Source organism: Opisthorchis viverrini (genome assembly GCF_000715545.1).
Source record: "Opisthorchis viverrini unplaced genomic scaffold opera_v5_286, whole genome shotgun sequence".
Lineage (NCBI taxonomy): Eukaryota > Metazoa > Platyhelminthes > Trematoda > Opisthorchiida > Opisthorchiidae > Opisthorchis > Opisthorchis viverrini.
In genome coordinates, this window is record NW_008751933.1 from 55,048 (window position 1) to 70,104 (window position 15,057).

At 47.3% G+C, this 15,057-nt stretch overlaps 1 protein-coding gene across 1 annotated transcript in view; it reads left to right on the forward strand.

The window, feature by feature from the left end:
* Positions 1-14,388, forward strand: part of T265_14833 (hypothetical protein) — a gene marked incomplete at both ends in the record, with an annotated part of 29,299 nt that extends 14,911 nt beyond the window's left edge. The window contains 4 exons of the mRNA XM_009175489.1: positions 298-465; positions 4,138-4,420; positions 10,293-10,443; positions 14,162-14,388. Of these exons, the coding sequence (XP_009173753.1) occupies positions 298-465; positions 4,138-4,420; positions 10,293-10,443; positions 14,162-14,388 (829 nt within the window). The remainder of the gene's footprint in view (positions 1-297; positions 466-4,137; positions 4,421-10,292; positions 10,444-14,161) is intronic.
* Between the last annotated feature and the right edge of the window lie 669 nt (positions 14,389-15,057).

A 15,057-nucleotide genomic window follows, 5' to 3' on the forward strand; every position in this document is an offset into this window, starting at 1 on the left:
TCGCACACTTTTGTCGGGAGTATGGCATAACGCATATACGCTCGCCGCCGTTTCATCCACATTCGAACGGCCAAGCGGAACGCTTTGTTGACACTCTCAAACGGGCACTTCATCATTCCAGGTGTGAGGGACGAACGGAAGAGATTTTACAAAGGTTCCTGCTAGCGTATCGAGCGACGCCAAACCCCAACTCACCTGATGGAGTATCACCAGCAAAAGCACTGCTCTGAAGGGGGCTCCAAACACCGCATGACACTATCGGGCCCCAAACAAGCAGACTGGTCACCGCAACACCAGAATGGAGGAACAGTTCAACCGGCAACATGGAGCAACTGCACGCGCATTCAGCGAAGGCCAAAATGTGTTGGTTCGTGACTACAGCGGCAGACGCCCTACATGGAGCCCAGAACTCATCCCCCGTCGGCGCTGCAAAGTGCTCTACGAGATTCAGGTTTGTCCAGCCAAGTGAGTACGCACGCGAACCAAATCCGGCCCACAGATGCGCCGATCCTGCCCACAGGACCGAGTGATATGAGTCTAGAAAAGCTTCTGGACACTTTTGATCTCGGCACCATCCCAGAAAGTCAATCAGTCGCTTCGCCAGAGGCCCAGCTTGAGCACGGATTACAACCGCGACGCTGGACAGATAGGATCCGCAAGCCAGTGAGGCCACTGCATGTGAACCCCCGGCTTCGAAACTACGTCAACAAACTTCAAGCGGGAGGTGTTAGGCAGGAATCCACGCGGGTCCTACTAACCGCACGTCTTTAGGCGCTGCTACGGCCAAAAAGCCTGGCCCGCTCGAGGTTGGCCTAGAATTCGGGATGCTTGCCGGTCCGGCATCAAGGCGAGATCTGATTGGTCAACCATCTGGACCCAACTGCCAATCATGACCCAGTATTGGCCAAATGCCGGTTGCCAATGGCGCATCCAGAACGCGTCAGAAATTCCAGAAAATTATAATCGCCTACGCTATATATACGAAGCGCTGTACAACTGTTCTTGATTTCGTTTTGGGCGTTAATAGACCTTGTGCACCTTTGGTGGTGGCTTTGACGTGAACGCTAGCTTGGGAGGATCAGACCGAGAACTATGCTGAGGAAAATACCGTCATCACACCTAGAGCCAGTCGATCGTATCTCTTGGTATAGAGCACAGCTGTCTCTGGCAACAAAAGCCTTCTTCATCTCCCGAGCTTTCGATGTTCACCAGAGCTATTGGTCTTTTCTTGAGTCTTCAGTATGTGACGTTTGAGGGACTTGCGTACGCCGTCACACTCGTTGCCTGTGGGTATGGATTTCCCGGCATCCATCATGGATAGTGATCTCTTCGACATCCAGTGGTCTTGTGGTCGAATCGGAGAGGTCTGACAGACAGCACTGAATGCCGCTAAGACAGCTCCTTTCACATTTTGCCATGATTCATCCACATGCTGAGTCACCAAGGTATTGGCTCACTGTGGAGAGTTGTTCGACTCGCTCAGATAGATACTGTTGAGCTACGGTAGTTCCTCGAAGATATTGGATTGGCATGCTGCTTGATAATTCGCGAGGATGTCGACGAGATCACTATCCATGATAGATGCCGGGAAATCCATACCCACAGGCAACGAGTATGACGGCGCACGCAAATCCCTCAAGCGTCAAATACTGAAGACCCTAAGAAAAGACCAATAGCTCTGGTGAACATCGAAAGCTCGGGAGATGAAGAAGGCTTTTGCTGCCGGAGACAGCAGTACTCTGTACCAAGCGATACGATCGACTGGCTCTAGGAAGGCAGCGGTCAGTGGAACGATGAGTCAAAAAGGCGAATTATTAATTCACTCGCAAAATCTTCGACTGGAAGGATGGGCCAAACACTTCGAAGAACAGTTTCACTTGCCTTCTGCAACACAGTCTATGGAGAAATTGCATATGGGCCAATGGAATGTAAACTTTAAACACCCTTTTGAAGAAGAAATAAAGTACGAACTGTCAGTACTAACACCTGGTAAGGCACCAGGATCGTACGGTCTATATCCAATCACTCTTCAAGGAAGGCGTGTAATCCCTGGTGATCCTTCTGACAATGCATATTGGTGCTATCTGGAACGAAACGGAGGTGCATGTCGACGGATATTTATATCTTCGAATAGGGTACGCGGACGCTGTATGAAAACCACCGTGGTATTAGCTCGTAAGCTGTTGCATCGAAGGCGCTCTCTGTTCTTGTCCTTCGATTGTTAACTGAACACGGGGAGAGAAATCAGTGAGAACTAAGCTGGTTTCCCTCCTGCAAGAGGATGCTTTAACCATTTGTTCACATTCCGACAGATTCTGGACCAGCGACACTGCTTCCAGCACCCAACAATGGTTGTTTCCTGATGCGAAAGCTCTCTGGACTGTCAGGCACAATGGTAGTCTCTATGGAGCAAAGGTACCCCCCCATAAAATCTTGACATTCCATATGGGGCTGTTCACCAACTCCCGCGGCCGTTTGAGGGTCTGCGAGAAGCTCTCTTTTGAGGTCACCACATCAAGGGGTGTCAGACAGGGTTGTCCTCTTTCACGTTTCCTCTTGAGCTTCGACATTGATACGATTATGGAAGACTCACCATCAACCTCTAATGCCTGTCCGATCGAAACGCTCCCGGGGTGTCTCCTCACAGATATCGAGTACGCAGACGACATAACTCTTTTGGCATCTGACCCCGTGGTAATTCAAACAGTATTAAGCAATCTAAATAATTCCGCCTCACGGTTTGGCACGCGCTTCACACCTGCAAAGTGCTACTGCAAGACTGGGTGGGCTCGAACCCTAGTCTCATGCTCTCGGATGAACCGATTAAAGTAGTAGGCGAATTCGTTTACTTGGGCAGCTATATCAGTCCCGGTGGTCCCGTGAAGGAGGATATTGGGAAGGTCAGAGCAGCTTTTGCAAACCTACGTCACCTGTGGCGTAAGCGTGACATCAGCTTATCCCTCAAGGGTCGAGTTTACAACGCCGAGGTGCGCTCGATATTGCTGTACGGATCAGAAACCTGGCCGCTGCCCACCGAGGACGTCAAAAGACTTTCAGTGTTTGACCGCCAATGTCTTCGGAGCGTTTCCTGAATCGGGTAGGATACCGGATAAGCAATTCTAGCGTACTTCGAATGGTATTTGGAAGAAACAACTCGCCCTCGATGGATGAACTGATCACGCAGCATCGGTTGCGCTGGCTTGGCCATGTACTGCGTGTGCCAGTTGACCGACTTCCTCGAAGGGTTCTTTTCGCACAATCAGGCGAAGAGTGGAAACAAGTCAGAGGCGGTCAAACAATGACTTGGCAGCGAAGTGTAGAGGTCATTACCAGATACTCAGCTGTGCTGGCCATTGGCGTCTTCCTGGATGGGGACGCGGAGACGGACCACATCAATGGTTATAGACATAATTCGACATGGCTCAGTCGCGCCCTCAATGGCCCTCGTGCATCCAAGCTCTTACCTTCAGTGCATAGCTTCCTTCCCAACTCCTTCACGTAACAGTCCACTGACTGTGCTGCATTTACGCACCAATTAATCAGCTCCCGCCTCCGATGCGAAGCTACCTACTCCACCTCCCCAAATCATCGGTGAACGAGACTGTGGCAGTTACAACCACTGCACGACAAGTTCGCGATTCTTACAGCTGACAATGGTGATGAGCTCCCCATCCCTGTTTCATTGCTTCCTTTTTTATTATAACGTTTCGTTAAAATACATTGACATGATTGCATGGCAGTGTTCTCATCCGGTGTTTTTCAGTGGTGATGATGATCATTACCCGCCATTTCATGCGGAATGCCACCGGCGCGCCGAAGCTTTTTGGCGCCACAGTGAGTAAGGCTGTCAGAGTGGAGTCTTTTATCGTATTCGTCACTGTATCTAATTAATGTATTACATTGATGTGAGCATTCCAGTTTCTCTATCTTACTGAAGGAAGGCATCGTACCTCATCGAGTTTTGGATATCTTGTGATTGGATTGCCCATTCGTTCCGTTCCAGCTGTATCCTGCTCACGGCCACTGTTGCTTATCTTAACGGTGCTTGGTAGGTTGTCTACCTAACAGCACAACACTTTTCGTTGGACTCCATATAACCAACCAGATTTCAGAAACCAGGAGACGCGTCCCTTCTAGGATCATGTCATCGGATAGACCGGTGGATTTGTACGTGGAGCTGAATTCTGACTGCAATGCAATAGGATCAACGGTTTGGGACTATTCAGGGCATCAAGTTACCTTTTCTGTTTATGGCCCGGATGAGGTGAAGTCACAAGATGAGCTTACGCATCGTGCCCGTGTGGATATTTTGGTTCTTCCTTCCGTCGGACAACACACGCTAAAAGAGACGGAACTGGAGGCCTTCTTAACTCCAATCGTCGAACGTCTTGTGGACGTCAAAGCATTCCCACGGTCCAAAGTAAGTCGACACCTGGCTTTATCCAAATTGACAGTACATCAGCCATATCTTATAAAGTCGGTAAAAACAGAAGGAATATCTGTTGGCTTGCGACATNGGTCCAAAGTAAGTCGACACCTGGCTTTATCCAAATTGACAGTACATCAGCCATATCTTATAAAGTCGGTAAAAACAGCAGGAATATCTGTTGGCTTGCGAATTTTCCTCTATGGGAAGCGTCAACTATTAGAAACCCTCGGCCAACAAGTTATCGTGCGGTGCACACGGTAGTCTTGTGCTCAGTGTGTTCTGATTACTTAAGCTGGATGGTCTTATCACTGAGAGGCGTTGTCCGACCATACAGACGGACTACTCTGTTCCCAAGTGAATCTATTTTTTGGGTATTCCAAGGGGGTAAGTCATAGTACGTACCCGGCGATAAAAGGACAAACAAACGGATTTGGGAATGAAACACCAATCAGCTTCCAGCAGAGAAGTTTATCCTCATCAACCCTATACACTTGCGTTTCACGTAAGTTTTTTCCACCAGCCGGTCACACTGTTCGCTGCATACATCTGGGCAGACAAGCAAAATCGTGCTGTCTCTTTTCGGTACTATATCAACGCTCTTTGTGAGTCACCTAATGATAACTCTTCTGCGACTCCCTGCTGTAGGCATTTATCAGTCAGTCACCCCGGGGAATTGACCACACACCGCCTAATTGTGCTGCTTCGCATCAATTGTTTGTGCTGTCGACAGGCGTTTGCAGCATTTCAAAACCTAGAATCCAGGATCTGGTCACAACAATCAAACTTAGTCGTTGCATCGCCCTCGACGGCTAACATTGGTGCTATAATTGGCGTTTAGTTGACTCTTAATTTCTATCAGTATCCGTTTCTGTGTCTCTGACTTGTCCATTTTCATATTGACTACTTTGTTGAAATATCACTCGCCCGTTGTATGTAGTTTTCATTCGCTTATCAACCAACCGTACCTCTGATGCTGCGGACGATACCTGTCATCTACTACTATCTTTTGCAACGCAGGGAGCTCAAATGTAGCCGAAATCGCCTATGATGCTAACGGTAAACCGTGACGCCTCTTTTTACATATCACACTACCAGGGGGGTGTATTTGTTTCACGTACGAAGCGTAATAATGATGCTTAACGTCCCGCATCTCAATTAGCTGTTGGCTAGTAGTCGGTTTGGACACGGTGGGTTGCGCTGCGTTTTCTGATTTCTGTCATTTTGTGAACAAACATAGCCAGACTCATCATTAACCCATTAGTTACTTAGATAATGTTCACCTCTTGACTGCAGGCCACTCCGAAGCTCATACTGACAACCTATGCTGCCATCCGTTTCTCGGATAGTTCCAAGGAACATGTTCTCCGTTACGCACTCAAGAAACTCTATGAACTAAAAATTGAGCAAAATTAATAAAGCCCGAATTCTGGGTGTTTAAGAGTGGCCTTATCAGAAGACCTGTCGTCACTGGCGTCCTGTTACCAGCGAGGACTTGCATCGATATTTCATTTATGTGTCCGCCCTGTCAACTGATTTCGTGATGGCCAGCTGCTATATTTTTAAGGCACTCAACTCTTTCAATTGGAAAATGTTTGGGACTGATTGGATAGTCATCGTTTCAAAGGGATTTCATAAGCAGTCGCTGGATTTATTGCTGCACAACGTTTCGCTTTTGACACAAAAGCTTTGTCAGGCCAAGTGAGTAATTAACCAGGTTGTTCGGGTCAGGTCATCGATCAGAATTGCTGCTTGATATGATCCGGTGTTCTTTGGAGTGTGCAAGTGACCTGAAGGGGTTGGTTTCGCCTTCTTGCAACCACCATCCAGATATTTATTATTACCATTGTACCCGTTGAGTTTTGAAACTTGAGCCGACTGAACCATAGGTACGCTATTATGTTAGTAAACTGAGTGATATTTCATCAGCTGGTCTGTACTAGAGGGAAATCTATTTGATATGCGTGTCTGCTCAATTGCTTAGTCAAATTCAAGTGGTGCACTCCAAAACGAACGCTAATCCTGTGTGCAAGCTTCCTAGCCTTAGCTAATTACCACATAATTCAACTGTGCCCAGATCAGTCAATCAATTTTTTTGCTAATAAACCATGTGGCAAAGATATGTTGTTTCCACCTGCTGCAGTTTCACGCACCGGAAAATGAGTGAACGGGGAGATAAAGTCAAGCTTTGGAGCTGGTGGAGGTTAGTTCGGGAGACAGGGCAACTACGCCTTGAACGCCGTAGCTTTGTTGATCCCATCTGTGCCAGTGTTGACCATCAGTGAGTTAAGTCCCGGAGTTCCCACCCAGGCAGGTGATAGTCGTCAACCCCACTGAGTTTACGGGTTATCGTTTTCATAACTCCTTGCCACGCCATACACCCTCCACCTCCGGTCGCTTCCGCTCGGTTAAGGGCTGATCGAAAAAGCTCTGCGAGGCACATGGTACGCTGGCGTGCAAAATACATGTCCTAACCAGCGTGAGTAAATCGTCCATCGGGGGACAGTTCCTTTTCCTAAATCCATCTAGCCTAACGCAGCATTACTAATCCGATGTCCCCATCAGACCTGACCAATGCTTCGGAGATACCGATAGTCATTTGACATCTTTGTGTGCCCTGTGCGCCTCGAGACCATATATCTGATCCATAAAGGAGTATTGATCGCCCCGCCGCAGTGTGAACTCTGCCCTTGGCAGACGAACTCATGTCAGGTCGGCGTCTAGCCTAAGCATTACTAATCCGATGTCCCCATCAGACTCAGACAATGCTTCGGAGACATCGATGGCCAAAAACTGACAACCTTCTTACGTCCTCTGTGCTTAGAGACCACGTTTCTGATTCAGAAAGCAGTATGGATTACACGGTTGTGGTGCTTAATCTGCTCTTTACAGACAAACTGACATCACGCTGACACCGTATCAGTGACAAAGTCGAGAAAATTCGAGAGGGTGCAGCCTCGTCGTACCCCACTTAACGTGGCAAACTCAGGCGAACGCTTACTGTATACTCGGATGCACCCAGAGGACTTCGCACGCAATGCCTTCGTAATGATACCATCAAAGTTTATGACGATAGACAGATGTAAAATCAATTTTCAGAACACGAAAAAGGACCGTTGTTAGACGTTTGTGGAAGTGGCGCTTTTCAAGAACATGTCTTAGCTTCAACGTATGTTCGGTGCATCCTCCGCCAGATAAAAGACCAGCTTGATTCATGCGAACTGTCTCAACCGATAAACTATTAACCTGGATAAAACAATGTCGGAGTGCAACTTAGATGCGACGGCAACCAAGCTGATGCCACGATGGCTTTCTACTAACAGTCTTCAACCTTTTTTGAAGACGGTGATGGTAGGGAGCTCCATTCCACTGGTATTCTATTTTCGCCCAAAATCATCTGCATCAGGGTCGTCAGACTGTTCACCTGTTTACTGGGATCTCCAGTGAAGCGCTTCCTTCGGGTTGAGTGTAATTCCCACACGGTAGATATCACGAGCTATTGCGTCATAATCTCCAGATGCCCGAAGATTGGAGTGTCGAACATCTCGTCCCTCCCTAAACGGTTCGAGATACACGACCGAGATTGGGCCTTGTTTCGGAAACACAGCGTACATCAACAGACAGGGGGAGAAAGGTTCCAGAAATAAATACTTGTTGCCCAATTTGACGGAGAGCGTGGATAGCAGATGTCTGGAGTTTAGTATGGGGTTATTTCGCATTATTTTCATGGGCGATAGTTTGCACATGGAACAATGTTTAGGGGACTTGTAGATCGGTTGACTGCAGTGTATCATTCGACGGGTGAGGAGGATCCGTGTGTGAGAGCCAGTGAACAGAGAACTGCAAGGGTAAATGATACTTCGCGATTGCTCAGGCCGTAAAGAATGGCTTGGTTAAGGTACTTTACTATGAGCCTTTGACTCAAAATTCTGACCCACGAGGCAGCGGGGTAGTGCAGGGTTTTGTTTGAGGACCTTCCCCCTAGCCCCTGACTCATAAGTCTGAACCGCAAGACAGCAGTTATTAGGGGGGACTGTTCCCGAAGCCAGTGACTCAGTAACCTGACCCGCTTGGTAGCAGCAGGCTGGATTGGCCCGACAGCTCAGGCAGTGAGGCCTAATTTGGTTACTCCTAGTACGTATCTTCGGTGCATAACCAGACTCTTGTTTAAAAAATTCGACTGCATTGACTAATGCACTGGTGTTAACGGTCGGAGTGTTCGGTTTTTAGGGCCGATCTTTTCTAACCCGTCCTTTCTCGGGGGAAGGTAGCACCGCCGCTTCCGTAAGTACGGACACGCTGCTCGCCTGAAGGTAACAGTTTTCTGCTTTCAGAGTCCTATTTCAGGGGATTGCTTCCAGGACGCCTTGTAGTACGCTTTCTTGTTGTCCTTCGGGCTGCTTCCCGTTGGCCTTCCTGACTTGATTGAATCTTGAGGAATTGAGTTCGCCAGTGCTACTCGTAACATCATTGCAGCACTGAAGCCTGACCACCGACAAACTGACTTATTTAAGTCGGGACTGAGTCCAGGTCTGGTTTTCGGTAGGTGACCTCCATGTAACACGGTATGAGCGCTTGTGATGAAAGTTTGTGTTGATTGAAAACAAATAACACTCGCTCTCCGTTATCTGTTTAACGGATCAACCGCCAACGCGAGGCTGTCTCCGGACATTCGTATCACGTACCCAAATCACGATACCTGTACTTCTTGCTGGCCGAAGCGACAGTGACAAATCTTGGTGGAAACTTTCTCATCTCCGTTTGTTGGAGTATATAGTGGCAGAATAAATCAGCGTAGTTTATCGTGTCGTGATGCGTTGATCCTGATCGAACCAGTCAACCGAAGTTTTCCAATAACTGGAATCCAGTCTAGTAAGGCACATTCACCCCTGGGGTTAAGCCCACCTCCCACACAGTGGATATCACGAGCCAGACACGTGAAGAGTAAATCGCGCGAAATCTGGCGAAAATCGTCCCGAACGGTTTGGTTGTGCGACCGAACTTGGGTCGAAGGAGGGAACAAGGTTTGAACAACAACCACCGGTTATCTAATTTAACGCAAAATGCGGACGATGTAAACAGCAATTTGAAACGGATTATTCTGAAATTCAGTGTGGGTTTGTCTTGATTTGTTTTACTGGGCGGAAGCTTAAATGCGGAGCGACGATTAGGTGATTGCTAGCTAAGTGGATGAGGAAGACATGGTTTAAGGACGTGTGATTGGGAGCCGTTGAGTGGTCCATTCACTGTATGGATTGGGAGCGAGTGGTCCATTCACTGTATGGTGTAGGATTCAAGGTTAAGTGCTGAGTGCTATTCTAAGGCATTAAGAAAACGAAAGAGGTGGTGACCACTTGCTAGTGGGGGCGAGATAGCTCGGTGGTTAGAGCGCAGATTTACTGACCAGAAGGTCCGTGGTCGAACCCGACCTCTGTCTCTCGACTTTCCCTGTGTAGGCTTGGGCAATTTGGCAGTATCCCAGCCATCGTGGTTCTTTTGGGTGGCACGGCAGTTAGGCACCGAAGCTGTAGTACAGCTAAACGGTTTTTGCCAGTGGATATCCGTTCCAGCGAGTGGAAATTGTTATATACCAGCTGTTATTAATAACGAGGAGGTTTGAGTTTTAATTTCCAGGGCTCAAGTAAGGTGCCAAAAAAGAGCGCACAAAATTTGTTCATGTCACTATAGCAAATTTTTGCCTGAGGACCAGTTTACACCAAGTGACCTCGTTCGTATGCGTTGTCCAGAAGTACGGATAAGGGTTCAATTACATTGTCAACATGCTAACTCATGGCTGATCTGTTGCAGCTCGCTTGTTTTCTTATCGTCTCCCTCATTCTCTTCACAAACGTTCTCTACTCTATAGATATCTGGTCGTCTTTGCATCTTATCCGGTGACGCTTCACATCCTCAAACAGTCGCCGCCGCTTTGAATGCGATCTCGCTGTCGCTGTTACAATCAGGGCTCCCACTCCGTGCCACCATCTCCGCCGTTTGCCTGGAAGTGGAATCCAAACGTAAGGTCCCCGCTTTTTATTTCGAGTTGCATCCCTAATGGCCGAATGGTTCTTCCAGGCGTCAGTTTTTAAAACCGAGTATTTCTGTTATTCGAAGGCTGTTTATTTTCAGCTAGGGCTGCTTGGAACTTTCTACCTGCTTGAAGTGTCCATTTCTGTTTTCCCGTAACTAGTCGCCAGAGTAAGGGGTAGCTACGTCAGTGCGACTTGAAATGGACATTTGTTGTGCAAGATCAGATTACTCATTTGGATTTCACCAAATGGGATAAGGTTGTACATACCGCGAAACCCTTTTACAGGTGTTCGACATTTTTCGTAAATTAATTAATTGAGGGGTGAAACATGTTGTTTTAATCTTAGACAAGAGCGGAGTACCTAATTTTTTCACATATTTGGTGCAAATGTACGTGAAGGGCGGTTCAATCCTCACATCTGCGGTCTGATATCGAGAGTCTGTTTTGCAAGTGGATTGCACGTGTCTAGTATACCATTTGCAATGGGCCTCAATATTACATCCATTCCTCTCCATTGCTCCACCATAATCTGTTGGGGGTCCGCTTTGTCGATGAAACCGCTTCAGCTTTACAGCTTACGTGTTTCCTTTTGTATGTGGTATGGGCACCTGACCTGTTTCTTGGTTATCCTTCTGAGTGTATTCTTGAGGATCAGTACGTCTGAAATATTTCAATAAGTTTACCGAGAGCTGGTTACTTTTTTTATCACTCGTTGCTTTTATTGAGTGCGTGAGTATTTCAACTTGTGAATTCATTTCCCAGAACGAACTGAATACGAATGTTGCAGACTGACAATTTATTGTACGGTGATTTTGAACGCTACAGCCAGTAAAATCGTTGTCTTTTGTGGGAACGTTTTCCAAGGAAGCATGATTTTGAGGTGTTATTCTTTGGTACAACCAGTTCGAGTGCCATGCCACCCGAAGGTTTAACGAGGGCTGGGATACTTCCAAGTTGCCCAAGGCCTAGACGGAAGTCGAGAGGCAGAAATTGGATTCGAACCACGAACCTTCCGGTCAGTAAATTTGCGCTCTAACCACTTGGGTCATCTGGCCCGCAGTTCGAGTGCACCCGTTGGCAATCAATTCAAGTGGAACAGAAGGTTGACTGAAACTGGGGGACTGTGCCTACCTGATAACTCCAAAAGGGGCGAAACTGGTTATGGCTTGCATGCCAACGACGAAGCTTGGCGAACAGATCGACTGCCACCTGATCAAATAGACCATCCGAGCTACAAAAAATGTAGGCGCATTGCCTGTAGATAACTTCGTTTAGCTGGGCAGTTTCAGTGGACCGACTGAAGAGAGATTACTTCTCATATCTGCAAGACCAGAGTCGCTTTCGTCAACCTCTGACATCTATGGTGCTCATGTCATGTCAGTTCATCTGTCCAGAGCGATGTATACCCCGTGGCGGTGCGATTCCTTCTGCACTGTGGGTCGTGAACGTGGCCTCTACGCGCATGGGATTACAAAAGCTTTCACTGTTCCACCATCGATGTCTTCGAAGCACTAGCTGGGTCTGGATGGATTAGCAATACTGAGTTACGTCAGATGGTTTTTGGAAATAGAAATTCTCCCGCGATGGATGAGCAACTCATGGGTTACGCTGATTGAGACATGTCGAAGCATGCTTCGCAGAGTTCATAATGCCAGCCGTGTACAGTGTGGTGTAGGTCGAAGTTGGACAGTCCATGGTTTGGCATCGAAACATGCAAACACTACCCAGTAGATTCAGTTGGATGTGAAACTAAAGGATTAATCCATCATTGGTTATTGACACTGACACTGGTAGACATGGCGCTCATGCATCAAAACTGTCGCCCTCAATGCTCAACTACCAATTCTTCCGTTCCCTCCGCCTAGTATGCAACGCGAACCAACTGATCTTGCCCCCGCTTGGTTACATATCTTACTGGATTAATCCTCATTGGTTATTGACACTGACACTGGTAGACATGGCGCTCATGCATCAAAACTGTCGCCCTCAATGCTCAACTACCAATTCTTCCGTTCCCTCCGCCTAGTATGCAACGCGAACCAACTGATCTTGCCCCCGCTTGGTTACATATCTTACTTACCTCCATTTTTCGCTGCCCGAAACTGTAGCAGCTGGAACAACTGAACTCAACTCAGTTGAGCTGAACTGAACACAGCCTATTAATTGTCCACTGAACCACGTGTTTGCTATTTCACCTCTCAGTGCTGCACACCTCCCCAGTATTCCTCCATCATTGTTCGTCGGTCCGATCCAAGGGAACTCACTAGCTTGTTCCAGCCTTCCTAATGGTGGTCTACATGTATGTGCAAATATGATAAAGTATGATATATGATCGTAGAATTTGTTTTCCTCATTCACCCATGGCCTTTTTTGGATAAATGTTGTAACCTTTTACTCTCGACAGCCATGATCGCTGAGTTGATGTGGTTTGGTTCATTCATTACTCTCCGGTTCCTCTGATCCGTAACGGCGAATTCGATGGCGTGTTCACTTTGGCTTTCGTATATTGCTTCCATGTAATGGAAATTATAATCAGAGGCAGCCTCTAATAGCTTCCTTTGGTCAACCAGTCGGTGTCCACTGCGCACGATGTGTTTCAATTCTTTTTCAACGAAATCAGTTCGTTTTTGATGCCTTTCCTCCCAGGCATCCACACATCCATAGATCTAAGACGCAGAACACTAATCTTGCTTCATTCCTTGATAGTACGAGGAACTGAAGCATTTAAATAAGCGCTTATTACGCCTACTATTCCGCCCCACAAGTTGTTCGGGGTAGAAAGCGCAGAGAGTAAAGCGTGCAAGTCTGACTCCTAAGGATAGGTCGCTCAGCAACTGTCTTTTGAGCGGCACCGAATCTCTTGCTTTTAAAAGAATTTCAACCGTCTTTTTCAAGATCTATTATTTGACGGCAAATGGTTCATATTTTAAGGGTGAAATTTTCTAACTAGTCCTTCCCCGAGGAAGATACCGTGGTTGCTGGTTATCTGGATGCAACATTTTACTGTCCCCAGATTTTTATCACCGCCTGCCACCTCGTCATATAGTTTGCTGTAGTTCGCGGACTCACTAACCTTAACTGGACTGCTACTTTCTGATCTGGTTGAACTCCAGCACTAAGTTCCGAACACTATAGCCCACAGGACAATTGCTACCCTGAAGTCCGACCACCATGACACAATGGCAGCTATAGCTTTTTAATTCTGTCGTATGGAGTGACGGTTAGTTCGCCAGCTGCTTGAGGTAATCCGCCCCTGGATTCCTCTTCATCCCACGGTCCCTGCTTGACTGTCTATTAGGCACTAAATGCTGTTGAAGCTAGATGGTCCTGTCGAAATCTCTGTCACGTTCTAACATTAAATCGCTCTCCACATTTGTATTTATTTTTCACGGCGAAACAAACCTCAAATGACCCATTGCTGTTTTTGTACTGTAACAGCGTCTGAAGGAAGTTCATTTCGTAATTGTACACACCGTATAGCTGCAACCAGGCCAAGGTTGAATTCATTTCCATCAGTACTTTTCGCGGATTTGAAGGGAAACTCCAAAGGCTCGTTTTATGTTCACCCAATCCACTGCCCGTGTATACAAGCACACACTCACACAAATGGTTCGTTGTTTTAACTGTTTTGTTTACCTATTCCCTCTCACCAGTAATAACGGTGGCCGTGGATGTTACGCATCCCAGACTGTCGGGTTCCTCAGCACTGGACCATTTTCCGGCTGTGTTCGCCATTTTCACCGGATCTTCCGCTCCAACGTCACACGCCACTGGCGAACCAGGCTTCACATTCCTCAATCTTCTGAACATACTCGCTCTTCCTGTCGGTGGGGCATCCGAACTTGCTGCCCACCCCCTGTACAGTCGAGCCCTTGATTTGGCTAACGTGATGGTTACGCAACTTGGCTCTGTTCATCATATTCGAAATTGATCGAATAAACATTGCACACTCCTGCCTGTTTCATAATGCTTAGAAATACGTTTAGAGAGGTAGTCCACGGGTAGTCAAGTTCGACGAAGTTTTTCCAGCTTCCTCATAAATAAGTCACCACACCGATGTGAAATGCGGGGCCGCTTTTTGATAGCCTCGTCTTCGTTGAACGCTTCACGCCATCCGCTGACCTTCATTTGGAGCCCCAACTGCCATTTCAGCCCCCATTAGCTGACATCGGCTCAATAGACCTGAGTTCCACGATGTGTTTGACTTGCCAACAGGTAGCTGGTCGGCTGGGTTTGCCGGATCACCGCGACAATGCGGTCGGGTGATGGCCGTTCGACTACATCGGCGGATTCTGATTCTGTAGCACTGGCAGATGATAACATAATTCACTAGTTTATCGGATAGACCTTATCACCGTGGTGTGCGGATACGAGTTATGACTGCCAGTGCATCAAAACTGGAGCTTCTAGTATTTGGTTGGCGCGTGCGATGCCTGTATACAAAGAGCATAAAACGTTCTGATCCCGATGGATTTTTGCGCGGTTGATGAATAAACCTAATTCGAATTCGAAGTTATGTTTCTTGTGGTAGACACTGGTTCGGCATAAACACCCAAAACGGAACTCGTCGTTTATAAATGACTGTCCACAACAGTTCAGG